A 16,144-nucleotide genomic window follows, 5' to 3' on the forward strand; every position below is an offset into this window, starting at 1 on the left:
AGGTGGTAAACAAGGATGGGAAGGACTGGGATGTACTATTGCCATATTTAATGTTCGCCATCCGAGAGGTCCCACAAGCCTCTACTGGGTTCTCACCGTTTGAGTTAGTGTATGGCAGACATCCCAGGGGTCTCCTGGACATAGCCAAGGAGACATGGGAACAAGAGCCCACCCCCCACAAAAGTGTAATAGACCATATCGCAGATATGCAGGACAGGGTGGCAGCCGTCATGCCCATTGTCAAGGAGCATATGGAGGAGGCACAAAGAACTCAAAGCCGGGTTTATAACAGGTCAGCAAAAGTAAGGAGCTTTAGTCCCGGTGATCGTGTGTTGGTGCTAGTCCCCACTGTAGAAAGTAAGTTTCTCGCTAAATGGCAAGGACCATATGAGGTTATAGAGAAAATAGGAGAGGTGAACTACAAGATACGTCAGCCCGGACGGAGAAAACCCTAGCAGACTTATCATGTAAATCTGTTAAAGGCCTGGAAAGACAGAGAGAGTCTGCATACAGAGATGGTTCTGGCTAGTCCACCTCCTGCGCTACCCTCACAGGCTGCAGATAAGCCTGTGCCGGAGGCAGAAGTGCGAATAGCCGATACCCTTACCAAAGAGCAACAGCGAGAGGCTCGAGAGTTTGTAGCAAGAAATACAGATGTGTTGTCAGAGTTGCCAGGCTACACATCTGTAATTAAACATGACATTGTCACTGAGCCAGGGGTAAAGGTAAGATTAAGGCCGTACAGAGTCCCTGAAGCTCGTAGACAGGCCATATCAGAGGAGGTTCAGAAGATGCTGAAGCTAGGGGTTATTGAGGAGTCCAAAAGTGAGTGGGCCAGTCCAATTGTTCTAATTCCCAAACCGGATGGGACGTTGCGATTTTGCAACGATTTTAGAAAATTGAATGAGGTGTCTAAGTTTGATGCCTATCCCATGCCCCGGGTGGACGAGCTTATTGAGAGACTAGGGGGTGCTCGGTACTTCTCCACCCTGGATCTAACTAAAGGATATTGGCAGGTACCCCTGACAGATAGGGCTAAAGAAAAGACAGCCTTTATCACCCCTGAGGGCCTTTTTCACTATGTTGTATTACCGTTTGGGCTTCATGGGGCCCCCGCTACCTTTCAACGATTAATGGACATAGTGTTAAAGCCACATAGGAGATACGCCTCCGCCTATCTGGATGATATTATCATCTACAGTCAAGACTGGGCGAGTCACTTGGCCAAGGTACAGGCCGTAGTGAACTCGCTAAGGGCAGCAGGCCTGACTGCAAACCCCAAGAAGTGTGCGCTAGGAATGGAGGAGACACACTATTTGGGGTATGTGATCGGTCGAGGTATAATTAAACCTCAGGTCAACAAGATTGACGCTATACAGGGTTGGCCTCAACCAGTGAGCACAAAGCAAGTCAGGGCATTCCTGGGCATTGTAGGGTACTACAGACGGTTTATACCAAACTTTGCCACCGTGTCCGCTCCCCTGACAGACCTGCTGAAGGGTAAAAGGCCGGTCATGGTGCGATGGAATGAACAAGCAGAAGGGGCTTTTCAGGCATTGAAGTCTGCGTTGTGTGGATCCCCCGTCCTTATTACGCCAAACTTCAAGAGAGAGTTTATTGTGCAGACGGATGCGTCAGATGTAGGACTGGGAGCTGTCCTGTCTCAGGAGGTGAATGGCGAGGAACACCCCATTACCTACCTGAGCAGGAAGCTCACGCCAGCAGAGAAAAATTACAGTATCGTAGAGAAGGAATGTCTGGCGATAAAGTGGGCATTAGAGTCCCTACGGTACTACTTGCTGGGACGACAGTTCCGTCTCATAACTGACCACTCTCCTCTCACGTGGATGAGTAGAACTAAGGAGAAGAATGCCAGGGTCACTAGGTGGTTCTTGTCCCTCCAAAATTTCAGTTTCATGGTGGAGCACAGAGCCGGGAAGCTACAGGGCAATGCGGATGCCTTGTCCCGAACGCATTGCTTAATGTCAGGAGTTCGCCCCGGTGGGTCTGAACTGAGGGGGAGGGTATGTGAGAAAGTGAGAGGTATTGTGTGGGAAAACCGCTATCTGTCTTACAGGCAGATGAAATGCTGGTGGTAAAAGCCCTGGGTTTGTCTGCAGTAACCCAAGGGTTAATGCAGACATGATAAGCAGGAATAGTCTGTTTTGTCTGTGTTGGCCTAGCTAACACAGACACATTTGTAATGTCCGTACTGGGCCTGCTTATTATGGAGTAGGGGTAGGCTGGTAGTGGGACTCCTACTCCACCCGGGCTTCAGTCCTGGGCTTTTGTATAGTCCACAGGTGCGGTTCACAGGCCTCGTTAGGGCCTGATTTAGGCTGCAGGCCAGAAGCAGTAGGAGAGGCCCTACCTGGAGAGCTGAAAGCGAGATTGCATTCTCACAGCAAAGGTAACTGAGGGTCTCCTGTCTTGCTGCTGGCCAAGAGCGTGTGCCAGGCAGCCTGGTACCCGGATAGCTAGGGTCCTCAAAATGTATTAGACAGCGCCTAGCCGGGCAGGAATTACTTTTATAATGTTTTTGCATGTGCCTAAGCCAAGGCTGAATTTGTGTTCTGTTTTGCAAGTGTGAATAAACACTTAAGTTGGACTTTTAAACCTGCGTGTGTCACTGCTTCCTGCACTGCTACCTGTCAACTACCAGAGCAATTCCCCACAATATATATTATACTGTACATATATCACTGACTTGTTTCATCTTTGTTTGTTGTATACTAACAATGGATGGAATTTTTTTCTGCTAAACACATTTTACCTTCTAGTATCACTGTATCCCATGCAATGTACCAATTGTGGTGAAATTCACAAAAAAGGGCATTTGCGCCCCTTTCCTTGTGTTTTTTTTTCTACTATATTTTATGCCCCTGGAGGCCTAGGGGGTCTGATCATTCATACCATAGAATGCAATACAACAGTTTTGGAGTATACAATGCTGTTCTCTCCATCTGTAACAGAACAACATAAATGATAAAAGATTGTCGCCCACCCTGGGGACGCAATGATCTGTGCTAAGATGGTGGCATGCATATGTACTTGGCATTTTATTGACTAGCACAATGCAGAAAACACCAGGTAAACCCCCACACCCTCTAATTACATCCATAATAGCACCTTGACATACTATTATTGTCACATGTTATTAAGGTTGTAATTAGAAAGTTGAGGTATAAAGTTTCACTGGAGGGATTGTCTAACTACTGTAAATATTTATTCTATTAATATTCTCATAAATAAATTAAATGTTGATAGTACAGGTACAGGTACTGCCATTACCTGTAGTCTCTGTTGCCACTATCTTCTCGATACCAATCACTGTGACAGTCACATTCCAGGGTGCAGCCTTCCCCATACATTGAATACTCTGTGACACTTTCTTCACCAGGAACCACATAATGATTTTCAATTATTCTGAAAGAAAAAAAATACTTGTAAAAACGTTAAGGAAAAAAAACAACATATTTTAAAAAACTCAATAATAACACTACTCATGTATTTCACTACATGAATTACTATATATACTCGAGTATAAGCCAAGCCGAGCCGAGACCCCTAATTTTAACACAAAAAAACTGGAAAAACCTATTGACTCGAGAATAAGCCGAGGGCGGGAAATGCATTGGTCACAGCCCCCAGTATATATCCAGCCAGCCCCCTGTAGTATATAGCCAGCCAGCCCCTGTAGTACATAGCCTGCCAGCCCCTGTAGTATGTAGCTTGCCAACCCCCTGTAGTATATAGCCTGCTAGCCCCCTGTAGTATACAGCCTGCCAGCCCCATGTAGTATATAGCCTGCCAGCCCCCTGTAGTATATAGCTTGCCAGCCCCCTGTAGTATATAGCCTGCCAGCCCCCTGTAGTATACAGCCTGACAGCCCCATGTAGTATATAGCCTGCCAGCCCCCTGTATTATATAGCTTGCCAGCCCCCTGTAGTATATAGCCAGCCAGCCCCTGTAGTACATAGCCTGCCAGCCCCTGTAGTATGTAGCTTGCCAGAACCCTGTAGTATATAGCCTGCCAGCCCCTGTAGTATAAAGCCACCAGCCCCTTGTAGTATATAGCCACCAGCCCCCTGTAGTATATAGGGTCAATTGACCAATATAGTACACCGACAACTGAGAATTATAGTCATCCCACAATAGACAGTACGTGACAAACCCACTGCCACCAATTCACTGCTAAAAAAAGGAAAATTTGGGGCTAACCATATGGGGCGCTGGGCGGCCTTAAACGGTGGAGTGTCTACACCCAAAGATTATTAACTGATTCTATTCACACCAGTATATTAGTCAATGGACATTTTTATTGAGGGTAAAACTAAGAGTAAAATAAATTGCTTAAACAGCTACAGAAATGAATATTTAAAATACTTTAAATTTTACCCTCCCGGGATTCACCTTATTTCCTACCCCATATTATTTATATCTGGTCTATCTTCGGGATATGACCACATTCCCCTGCGTTTGAGCGCCTGCGGGTCGGGTGCCTCCGAACCATTGGGGGAAGTCGGCTCTTTGATGGTGCGTCTCTGCTGTTTCTGCCTCGCGTCCTACCTGGGTCAATTGGCAACGTGGCGAGACCGCGCCATCGGCATCTCCTCCCCACTCCAGCTCGCTCCCGACCTGACAGATATTCTGCGCATGTGCCCCTTGGACGCCATTTTGTTGTTGCCTTTACTAGGTTCACCCTTCGTCCATGGGCCACCTCTGGGGTATGGACATGACGCGCTTATAATGCGACGTCTCCATCAACAACATGTGAGTTTGCTCCACTGGCACTCTCAGTCTGGGCGTCTTCAGCCCGGTTCGCACTTGCGGTACCACTGTACTGCTCAGGCGCTTTACCTAGCTGCGCCTCTTTTCCCGGATGGGCCTTGCCTACCTAAGGAAGGTAAGATATAACCGCTATCATCACCCTGGAGGCCTTTTGCTGTATTTAGTTCTAACCTAGGCCGCCTCTTTTGCCCTTCCATTTCGATCATAGACCATCCCTTGGTGCATCTTTTACAGTTGTGGATACCCTTTATTTCTCACTCATCCTGCAGGAACTTATCAGTAAGCATCTTTCACCTCATTCTATCATCTGCCATATCTAGATCATATGTATTTACTGTTTTGGTATTTGACTTTTTCAAAGACTCGTATTTCCCCTGAAGAGCCCATTTCATATAGGCGAAACATGGCATGTAGGGAATCCTGACCTACAATAATATAATGCATACTACCATTGATTCATATAAAACAAACACTTCATTTGGGTAAAAATTGTCCGCAAGGCTGGGATACACTACCTTCCTCGCAGGTCCGAAAAAAAGACTATTTCCAGGGCGCACACCGATCCAAGATTTTGGTAAAACAGATACGATTTTATTTAATCTAATAAAACCGATTTAAAATACAGACAACGCGTTTCGTGTCCTCTCAATCGGACGCTTCATCAGGTCTAAATTCACATTACTGATAGAGTGATATATATATATCCCCTTAGAGGAAGTGATGTCACAGCCAGTATACAAATTAACATAATACATTAAACAGTCTAAAAAAGCCTGTTGGGGCATAATAAAATCAATATTACATAATATCAACTATTCTTAAGGAACCCAAAGATAATTTTTTAAAAAAGAAATTGTATATAATAAGAACTCACTAGATCGCTGTGGTGGAACACAAACAATTGACTGGAAGTGGTCATACTGAGCAGATCACATGATCAGATCACGTGATTAAGGAAATGGTCATGTGATCGGGGGATGTGTGATCAGGTGTAATACATTGCAACTGTCCTACGGAGGAGCAAACACAGGATCGTGGATTGTAAGTCTATCACATAATGGTTTCAGATACTTCATTGAGTCCGTTTGGGCTCAAGGTTTGCATTTTATAGATCCAGTAGATTTCTCTACGGCAGAGGGTCTGATATCTATTATTATCACTTTGGGGAATATGATCAATTGGCATAATGGTAAACAGAGTCTCATCTTTTTGGTGTTTAAAGAGGAAGTGTTTAGAGAGCCCATGTTTAAGGAACCCTTTCCTGATATTGAGCCTATGGCCGGGGAAGCTATCTTGCAATTCCTGAGTTGTCCTCCCTATATATTGCAACCCACAAGGACACTCAATTAAATAGATGACATAGCAGGACTTGCATGTCATGGATGTTTTAACTGGAAACACTTGCGATGTAACATTAGATTTAAAGTGTGTGCTATTATCTTTAATAGTTAAACAGCATAAGCATAGTTTGTGGGAGCATTTTCTGACCATAGGACTACTATCAATGCTGGTACTTGTTTGTGTCCCACTTGTTGTTTTATGTTGTTTTATTAAGCTGGGTGCTAAAATATTTTTTAAAGTGGATGCACGTCTGTAGGTGACCTTTGGTTTGGCAGGCAGTACTTTACTTAGAACCTGATCTTTTTGCAGAATGTACCAATGTTTGTTAAGTATATTAGTTATTTCCCTAAATTTGTCATTGTAACGGGTGACAAAATTCAAGGAGTGATCTACCGTCAGAATGGGATTTTGTTCAGTTTGTGGTGGATATTTTGTGGTCAAACAGTCTTGTTGGGTGAGAGAGACTGTTTTTTGATAGGCCTGTTTAAGAATCCACATGGGATATCCCTTTTCCAGAAAACGCTCTTTTAGAATAATGGATTGTTGCTTAAATACAAGAGGGTCAGTGCAATTTTTTCTGACCCTCTTGTATTGGCTGTATGGTATGTTATTTTTCCATTTTCTATAATGTAAGCTATTATAATTTAAATAGCTGTTTGTGTCAACCTTCTTGAAGAAGGTGGACGTATAGATAGAATGATTACTGATGTATAGGGTCAGGTCAAGAAATGTGATGGAGTCTGTTTGATGCTCGGCAGAAAAAGAGATTCCCCATTCGTTTTCACAGAGGTATTTGGAAAAGGCAATAGCGTCATTTGCTGATCCCGTCCAGATTAAGATCAAGTCATCAATATATCGTCGGTAAAAATGAATATACTGTTTAAAAGGGTGGTCAGATAATATATACTTAGTTTCGAAGGCCCCCATAAATAAATTCGCATAGGCAGGGGCTAATTTTGTGCCCATGGCCGTTCCACATTTTTGGTGAAACACAGAGGTGTTATATGCGAAAAAGTTGTTCTCTAGGACTAGAATGAGTAGTTGAAGAAGGAAGGACCTAAAGTTAGCTGTAAGGGATGTGTCTGCATTAAGATACGATTCTACACATTTAATTCCGATTTTATGTTGTATGTTAGAATAGAGGGCTGTAACGTCTAACGTAAGGAAGGAAAATACAGCCGGTAGCTCTAGACTGTGTAATTCACTAATAAGCTGGTTGGAATCTTTTAGGTAACTGGGGAGTTTTACAACGTATGGTTGGAGGTGTAGATCCACGTAATGGGAAATGTTACTAGTTGCTGATCCCGTACTAGCAATAATGGGACGTCCGGGTGGGGTTTCGCAATCTTTGTGGATCTTAGGGAGAAAGTAAAAGTGTGACATTGAGGGAAAAGGGATAAAAAGAAATCTATACTCATCTTTCGTAATGATACAGTCTAGAGCTACCGGCTGTATTTTCCTTCCTTACGTTAGACGTTACAGCCCTCTATTCTAACATACAACATAAAATCGGAATTAAATGTGTAGAATCGTATCTTAATGCAGACACATCCCTTACAGCTAACTTTAGGTCCTTCCTTCTTCAACTACTCATTCTAGTCCTAGAGAACAACTTTTTCGCATATAACACCTCTGTGTTTCACCAAAAATGTGGAACGGCCATGGGCACAAAATTAGCCCCTGCCTATGCGAATTTATTTATGGGGGCCTTCGAAACTAAGTATATATTATCTGACCACCCTTTTAAACAGTATATTCATTTTTACCGACGATATATTGATGACTTGATCTTAATCTGGACGGGATCAGCAAATGACGCTATTGCCTTTTCCAAATACCTCTGTGAAAACGAATGGGGTATCTCTTTTTCTGCCGAGCATCAAACAGACTCCATCACATTTCTTGACCTGACCCTATACATCAGTAATCATTCTATCTATACGTCCACCTTCTTCAAGAAGGTTGACACAAACAGCTATATATTATAATAGCTTACATTATAGAAAATGGAAAAATAACATACCATACAGCCAATACAAGAGGGTCAGAAAAAATTGCACTGACCCTCTTGTATTTAAGCAACAATCCATTATTCTAAAAGAGCGTTTTCTGGAAAAGGGATATCCCATGTGGATTCTTAAACAGGCCTATCAAAAAACAGTCTCTCTCACCCAACAAGACTGTTTGACCACAAAATATCCACCACAAACTGAACAAAATCCCATTCTGACGGTAGATCACTCCTTGAATTTTGTCACCCGTTACAATGACAAATTTAGGGAAATAACTAATATACTTAACAAACATTGGTACATTCTGCAAAAAGATCAGGTTCTAAGTAAAGTACTGCCTGCCAAACCAAAGGTCACCTACAGACGTGCATCCACTTTAAAAAATATTTTAGCACCCAGCTTAATAAAACAACATAAAACAACAAGTGGGACACAAACAAGTACCAGCATTGATAGTAGTCCTATGGTCAGAAAATGCTCCCACAAACTATGCTTATGCTGTTTAACTATTAAAGATAATAGCACACACTTTAAATCTAATGTTACATCGCAAGTGTTTCCAGTTAAAACATCCATGACATGCAAGTCCTGCTATGTCATCTATTTAATTGAGTGTCCTTGTGGGTTGCAATATATAGGGAGGACAACTCAGGAATTGCAAGATAGAGTCACCGGCCATAGGCTCAATATCAGGAAAGGGTTCCTTAAACATGAGCTCTCTAAACACTTCCTCTTTAAACACCAAAAAGATGAGACTCTGTTTACCATTATGCCAATTGATCATATTCCCCAAAGTGATAATAATAGATATCAGACCCTCTGCCGTAGAGAAATCTACTGGATCTATAAAATGCAAACCTTGAGCCCAAACGGACTCAATGAAGTATCTGAAACCATTATGTGATAGACTTACAATCCACGATCCTGTGTTTGCTCCTCCGTAGGACAGTTGCAATGTATTACACCTGATCACACATCCCCCGATCACATGACCATTTCCTTAATCACGTGATCTGATCATGTGATCTGCTCAGTATGACCACTTCCAGTCAACTGTTTGTGTTCCACCACAGCGATTTAGTGAGTTCTTATTATATACAATTTCTTTTTTTAAAAATTATCTTTGGGTTCCTTAAGAATAGTTGATATTATGTAATATTGATTTTATTATGCCCCAACAGGCTTTTTTAGACTGTTTAATGTATTATGTTAATTTGTATACTGGCTGTGACATCACTTCCTCTAAGGGGATATATATATATCACTCTATCAGTAATGTGAATTTAGACCTGATGAAGCGTCCGATTGAGAGGACGCGAAACGCGTTGTCTGTATTTTAAATCGGTTTTATTAGATTAAATAAAATCGTATCTGTTTTACCAAAATCTTGGATCGGTGTGCGCCCTGGAAATAGTCTTTTTTTCGGACCTGCGAGGAAGGTAGTGTATCCCAGCATTGCGGACAATTTTTGCTCTTGTCGCCCGTGGCATACGTCTCTGGTGTGGACTAGGCAGCACCCGATGTGTTCTACAACAGTGTTGTGCCTGCATGCACAACTACTAAAGGTGAGCGTGATACCTTATCTATAAAGACGCACTTGGGGTATCCCAAAATTTATTGCACCAGGGAGCGCTTGTTTTTCTTTGTTTTAGTAACTTCATTTGGGTATCTTTACTAGCATCACTACTGTTTTTGCTTTTTAAGCGTTTTGTAGGGAACCTTGACCTACAACAACATATTGGGGGTCATTTACTAAGGGCCCGATTCGCGTTTTCCCGACGTGTTACCCGAATATTTCCGATTTGCGCCGCTTGTACATGAATTGCCCCGGGTTTTTGGCGCACGCGATCGGATTGTGGCGCATCGGGGCCGGCATGCGCGCGACAGAAATCGGGGGGGCGTGGCCGAACGAAAACCCGACGTATTCGGAAAAACCGCCGCATTTAAAAACCGAAAATGTGTCGCTTGGGGAGCGCTCACCTTCACCTTCTATGGGATGGTGCATTCCGGGGCGTTAAGATTATTTTCGGCGCTGCAGCGCCACCTGGTGGACGGCGGAGGAACTACCATCTTAAATCCCAGCCGGACCCGAATCCTGTGCAGAGAACGCGCCGCTGGATCGCGAATGGGCCGGGTAAGTAAATGTGCCCCATTGTATAATGGATTTGACTCATGACAAAATACAAAATACAGGAGCCGCGAGGAACATCGGGGACACCGGAGGGTGAGTATTACGTTTTTTTTAAAATCATTGACTCGTGTATAAGCTGAGGTGAGGTTTTTCAGCACATTTTTTGTGCTGAAAAACTCGGCTTATACACGAGTATATACAGTATTATTGGTATGAAAGACTCCACATCTACATATAATCAAAATATAATCAAAGTCTTAAATCAGCTATTGATACATATCCTATATCTTTGAAGGACGGAGATCACCTGCAAAATGTAATTTTCTCACTAAAGTGTTTATGTCTTTATAAAGAAGTAGGATTAATAAAAAATATTATTGTGTTGTTAGGTGGAAATCTTCTTATGACGAGTTAGAGATGATTGGGGCCACTAGAGGATTAATACTGCACAATTTAAAATATAAGATTATCTCCTTTGTAGAGCAAGTCAAATATATTGTTTTATGATTCACACACAATACACATACAGTATAACTGGAAGTACAATAAAATGAAAAGTACAATAAAAAACGAGATAAGCCATAGCATGATTTTAAACCTTTTCAGAGTAGGGCTGAAATATAAGCCCTAACCCCAAAATAAGCCCTAGTTACAAGTGGTTACCATATATCTTATGAACCATGGTACATATTTGAGCATGACTGTCTATAAAAAGCTGGAAAACAACTAAGATTTTTTCAAACTAACTGGGAATTTAATGTCAGCCCATCACATGAACAGCAAAGAGGACTTTGCAATTTCAAAGCCATTGTAAAGCAAAATAAGTATTGTGGAGAAGGTTTAATGGAACATTTCTTTAAAATAGCCTTCAGCTATGAGAAATAAAGCTTTGAATTCAAACCATTTGGATTTACTTGAAAGCTTTTGTGGCTAAATGTGGAACAGTCTCCAGGTAGCATTAATTAACAAATACATCAATGATAACAAAGGACCTTTAAAGGGGTATTTCCATAAAGACAAAATTCTTAAATATACAAAAATACAGCCTTTCACATTGACTACTACAGCTGTTGTTTTAGTTGGCACTGGATATGACCATAAACTCAGTCCTGACTATGGTCAGGCAGATCTTTGCATCTGCTCAGGTCAGGGCCGGATTATAGTGTGTGTGGGGGTGGAGGGGGGGGGGTTGCAGGTCCAGGGCCCTCACCACTTTGCCCTTAAAGGGGCCCCCACCAAATGTGGGCGACCGCCCGTATCGCCAACAGTGTATTTGGGTCTGGGCTCCCCGGGTCGAATCTGCCGATGTGCCCCGACTTCAGTCTATGGCTGAGCGAGGGAACAAAGACGGCGGCGAGGTAGGCGTGCAACGGGGGAACGATGTAGGGGGAGTACAATTTTATTATTTTACCTAGGACTGTATATAGCTATTATAGGGTGATTGTATATATTTATTATGGGGGATATATATAGCTACAGTAGGACTATGCATTTAGTTATTTATTATAGGGAGGCTGTATAAAGTTGCTATAGGGGGATTGTATGTAAATGGTTATTATAGGGGGGCTGTATATAGTTGTTATAGAGGGACTGTATATACTTAGTTATTATAGGGAAGCTGTTTAAAGTTATTATAAGGGGTCTATATAGTTATTATAGGGAGGCTGTATATAGTTATAAGGGACTATATATAGTTATAGGGGTACATATAGTTATCATAGGGGGACTGTATATAGTTATTATAGGAGGCTGTATATAGTTATTACAGGGGGACGGTATATAGTTATTATAGGGAGGCTATAATGTGTATGTATAATGTGTCCAATGGAATGCCTTGTTGTTTATATATTGTACAAAGGTGCTGGCTGGATAATACACCTGGGCTGATGACTCCCAAAGGTTACATAAACCCTTGGAGTGGAAAGTTCTGGGTCTTTTCTCCTGAGTTCTTCTGAGAGTTCTTTCTACTGTGGTCCTGCTCACCACATGCCTGCAACCCTCAGGCCTCTGCAGGACTATAAGTTAACAACCAGAGCTTGGTCCTCATCTCAAGCCTGAAGCTACTTATACCAGGCTGTGAGCAACCTTTGCCGAACACCATCCAAGCAGCAACCTTTAACCAGTTGAATTGTTCCCTGCTGTTGTGGCCATTGCCGTGTTCTGGAATAAAAGGAACTGTTGGCTTTATGGTTGACATCCCTTATCTCCGAGTGATCCCTGCGTAAAGCTACTAACATCAAGGCCATCCCATTTACCAACACCCAGGGATCCCTACATTGGGGTTGCTCCAGGGAGAATGATACTACATCTGCAGCTTATCCCTCTTTTCTTGTGAATCCACCTGACAGATATCTGCCAGGCATGGACAAGACCTGTTCCTCCGGGAACCCAGCGACCATGACCCAGACGAGGCTGCGATCAGCCAGCTGGAATCCTGCTGCCCCCAAGCCTAAAAAGTTAGTTATCTAGAAATCTGCATGAAACTCTATGTTCAGTGGAAAGGATTATATATACCCTATGCCGCCATATTAATCACCAGGCAGCAAAAGGGCTCCCAAAGAGGGTTTGCTGATAAAAAAAGGGGGGGGGGCTACAGTGTTGAAAGCAGAGGAAGTTGGATAAAAAGCAATAAAGACAACTGAAAGAAATTATCAGAAAGCAGGTGATATGTGGTGTGTTGGTGGATACAAAACTCTTGAATGAACTAAATATTAGCAGAGAACTTCTTAACACTCTGCACCATAATGTACAACGCAGAGGTGTGGGGAGTGTATGAAGAGGGCGCCATACAGAGATGGGGTTAGCTACATAATGCAACAAACCCCAACCGCTAATACCAGTGCCTAAACATCATCGGGTGGGGGGTGGTGGGGTGTTTGGATAGGGGGGGGGGAGTGCTGATCAGTTGCCATGACAGCCTTGGGTCTTTGTTAGAACCAAGGCTGCATGGTTTCTGCAGATTTGTTACAATGTATACTGTGCAAAAATGCCATATACTGCAATACAGTAGTATTGCAGTATATGGTAGGAACAACCAGACTATCTAGGGTTAATGTACCCTAGAGGATCTAAAAGATAGTAAAAAAAACAATTTCAAAAAAGTTTTTAAAATAATTATAAAAAAGTTAAAAACCTAAAAGTTCAAATCACCCCCCTTTCCCTAGAAATTATATAAAATGTAATAAACAGTAGAAATCAGAGACACAATAGGTATCACCGGGTCGCAAAATACCCGATCTATCAAAATATAAAAACGTTTTTTGCCGGCGGTGACCCCCATAATGGAAAATAGAGCCCAAATATTCGCAAAACGACTTATACACCATTTTACATCACATAAAAAATTGAATCAAAAGTGATCAAAACGTCACGCAGGCCTCACAATAGTAGCAATGAAAACGTTGCCTCATTCCGCAAAAAATTACACTTCATACAGCTCCGTACACCAAAGTATGAAAAAGTTATTAGCGTCAGAATATGGCGAAATTTTTTTTCGTACACATTCGTTTAACTTTTGAAAATGTATTAAAACGCAAAAAAACCTATATAAATTTGGTATCACCATAATCATAGTGAACCAAAGAATAAAGCAGAGGTGTTATTTGGACCGCATAGTGAAAGTCGTAAAAACTGAGCCCACACGAACGTGCCGCAAACACATTATTTTTTCAATTTTTCCACATTTAGAATTTTTTTCCAGCTTCCCAGTACACGGCATGGAATAATAAATAACGCCACAGGGAAGTAAAATTTGTTGCGCACAAAATAAGCCCTCACAGAGCTCACATGGAACATGGAAAAATGAAAAAGTTATGGATTTTTGGAGGTGGAGAGCAAGAAATGAGCGAAAAAACCCTGCGTCCTTAAGGGGTTGAATAATGCTGCTCCTAAGCTGTCATTACAGTAGGCTACTGCTGAACATTGTGGCACTGATTTTTAATTTGTCCCCTATTGTAAAACAGGCACAGCCAATATTAATTATAGGAACTGTTGGTTCCATCCTCTTCGTAACTAAGCAGAACACTTTTGCACCAGATTTGAAATCAATGTCAGGTCCCACTTCAGCTATACCCTACGGTGCTTTTTTTTTGCGCAGGATATAGTAAATTTGACACTAAGCATAACCTTGCTCCCTAGCCCACCACACCCTTTTTGGCACAAGAGGAAAAAGGGGCAAAAAGTTGTACCAAATTCCATGGTATGCTTCAGGAAGTGGGACTTTTTTATACCTCATGTGCCAAAAATTCTGAAACTTACAGATGGCCATTAGAGATGTTCAGGTTCTGCTGCCTGACCCAGATGTATTGCCAGATTGGTGGCCATTTGACACTCATGTCTAGTGGCCATATCCATTAGATGTATGTCACCTGAATCAACTAATTTTGAGAAAAGCTAAACTACCTGTATGTAGTTATACCTTGTAATAACAGATGTCAGAGCTAAGAAAGATCAACATATTGGAGAAAAGGCCAAAAAAAACTCACATATGATCATGGTGCTGCTTTACTTAGGTGTTGCATTTAGACACTAGTAAGGCGTCTTCTTTGGACCAAAAATTCTCTTACTCATAAAACATTGTGAGCAGGACTTTTTTCCAATTCCAAACTTTGGCAGAGTGCTATCAGTGAGAGATATTTACAGTTCATGGCAAGCATATACATGTTCATTTAGAAGTAATGTAGTTGCTTACATCTGACGACCATGCTGATCTTCTCTTGTCAGTACACCTTCTTTTTCCATCAGCATTTGCCGAAAAGTCCCTACTTTTTGGCGTATTTCCTCCTCCGAATACCTGGAACAAGCAGAAATAAAAATTTTTACTGTGGTCTACATATAACACTTTGGAGGAGGGGGGATTCATTAATTAATTCATGAATCTGCACCAGATTTCTAGTGGATTTTCTCTCAAAAAACAAATTTATCAATTAGACGATTACATGGCAATTTTCCTACTTGCCCGATAAAGAGAGCATGGTCACCAGAAATAGGGACGTGACAGGGTGGGAAATAGTCAGGGCACCAAAAAATTACCCACATTGTATTACACAGTTTAGACCAGCTAAAAGCAGAACTCAACAGTCTTCAACTATGACAGGTTCATCTTCATAATGATGAATCTGGGGCAGCACTAAACTAGTGTTGTCAAGTTCTGCACTATTAGAGCCGGCGATACATGAATATATTCCCCCCTTTATGCTATGACTAACACTTGATTTACCTCACTGTGGAATATTTTCTCTGGGTTCACTGAACCATGGTCCTCTGGTGAACACTATAGGGCCCAAAAAACCCTCAGTTTTCTGATTCTCACTCCTTTTTTTGTTGCTTATTTTGGGTGCAACTTTTGAATCCCATCACTTTTCCTACACTTCTAGTTTCCTGCTACTTTTTTTGGCGCACAATAATATAACATACCAAAAGCAAGTCTACCGACTTCTAAACCTCTTCATGAATGTAGTTTATCATTTTTAAGGCCATTTGTTTATTTTTTTGGTGCACCAAATACATTAAGGCCATGCACCACAATATAACATCACAGTGAAAATCACTGCAAAAATTGTGCACCAGAAAGAAGACGTTGCACCACACATTATATATGTGCCCCTATCTGTTGTAAGTAGATATTTTGATAAATTTCACCCAGATTATGCCCACAGTATTTCAATATAATTCTAGGATTCTGTGAATGCATAAACCGAATCTAGACCATTTTTATCTGCAAATTAGTTACATATACTGGTATAAAACTATATTCTATTTTATGTAAAATAAATTCTTTAGTTATATATTATCAGGAAGCCACCTTCAAAGCCAGGGATCTTTATTCAATAGTCAAGCTCTGATGAATTGAAAACTTTCCTATCACTTA

General features: G+C 41.7%; 1 protein-coding gene across 3 annotated transcripts in view; it reads right to left on the reverse strand.

Moving 5' to 3' along the window:
* SRRM3 (serine/arginine repetitive matrix 3) overlaps window positions 1-16,144 on the reverse strand; it is a 253,872-nt gene that overhangs the window by 60,875 nt on the left and 176,853 nt on the right. For all 3 annotated transcript variants that reach the window (XM_072136348.1, XM_072136349.1, XM_072136350.1), the window contains 2 exons: window positions 14,966-15,067; window positions 3,292-3,426 (listed from right to left, as the gene is read on the reverse strand). In XM_072136348.1, the coding sequence (XP_071992449.1) occupies window positions 3,292-3,426; window positions 14,966-15,067 (237 nt within the window). The remainder of the gene's footprint in view (window positions 1-3,291; window positions 3,427-14,965; window positions 15,068-16,144) is intronic.

The sequence above is a fragment of the Engystomops pustulosus genome, chromosome 2 (genome assembly GCF_040894005.1).
Source record: "Engystomops pustulosus chromosome 2, aEngPut4.maternal, whole genome shotgun sequence".
Classification (NCBI taxonomy): Eukaryota; Metazoa; Chordata; class Amphibia; order Anura; family Leptodactylidae; genus Engystomops; species Engystomops pustulosus.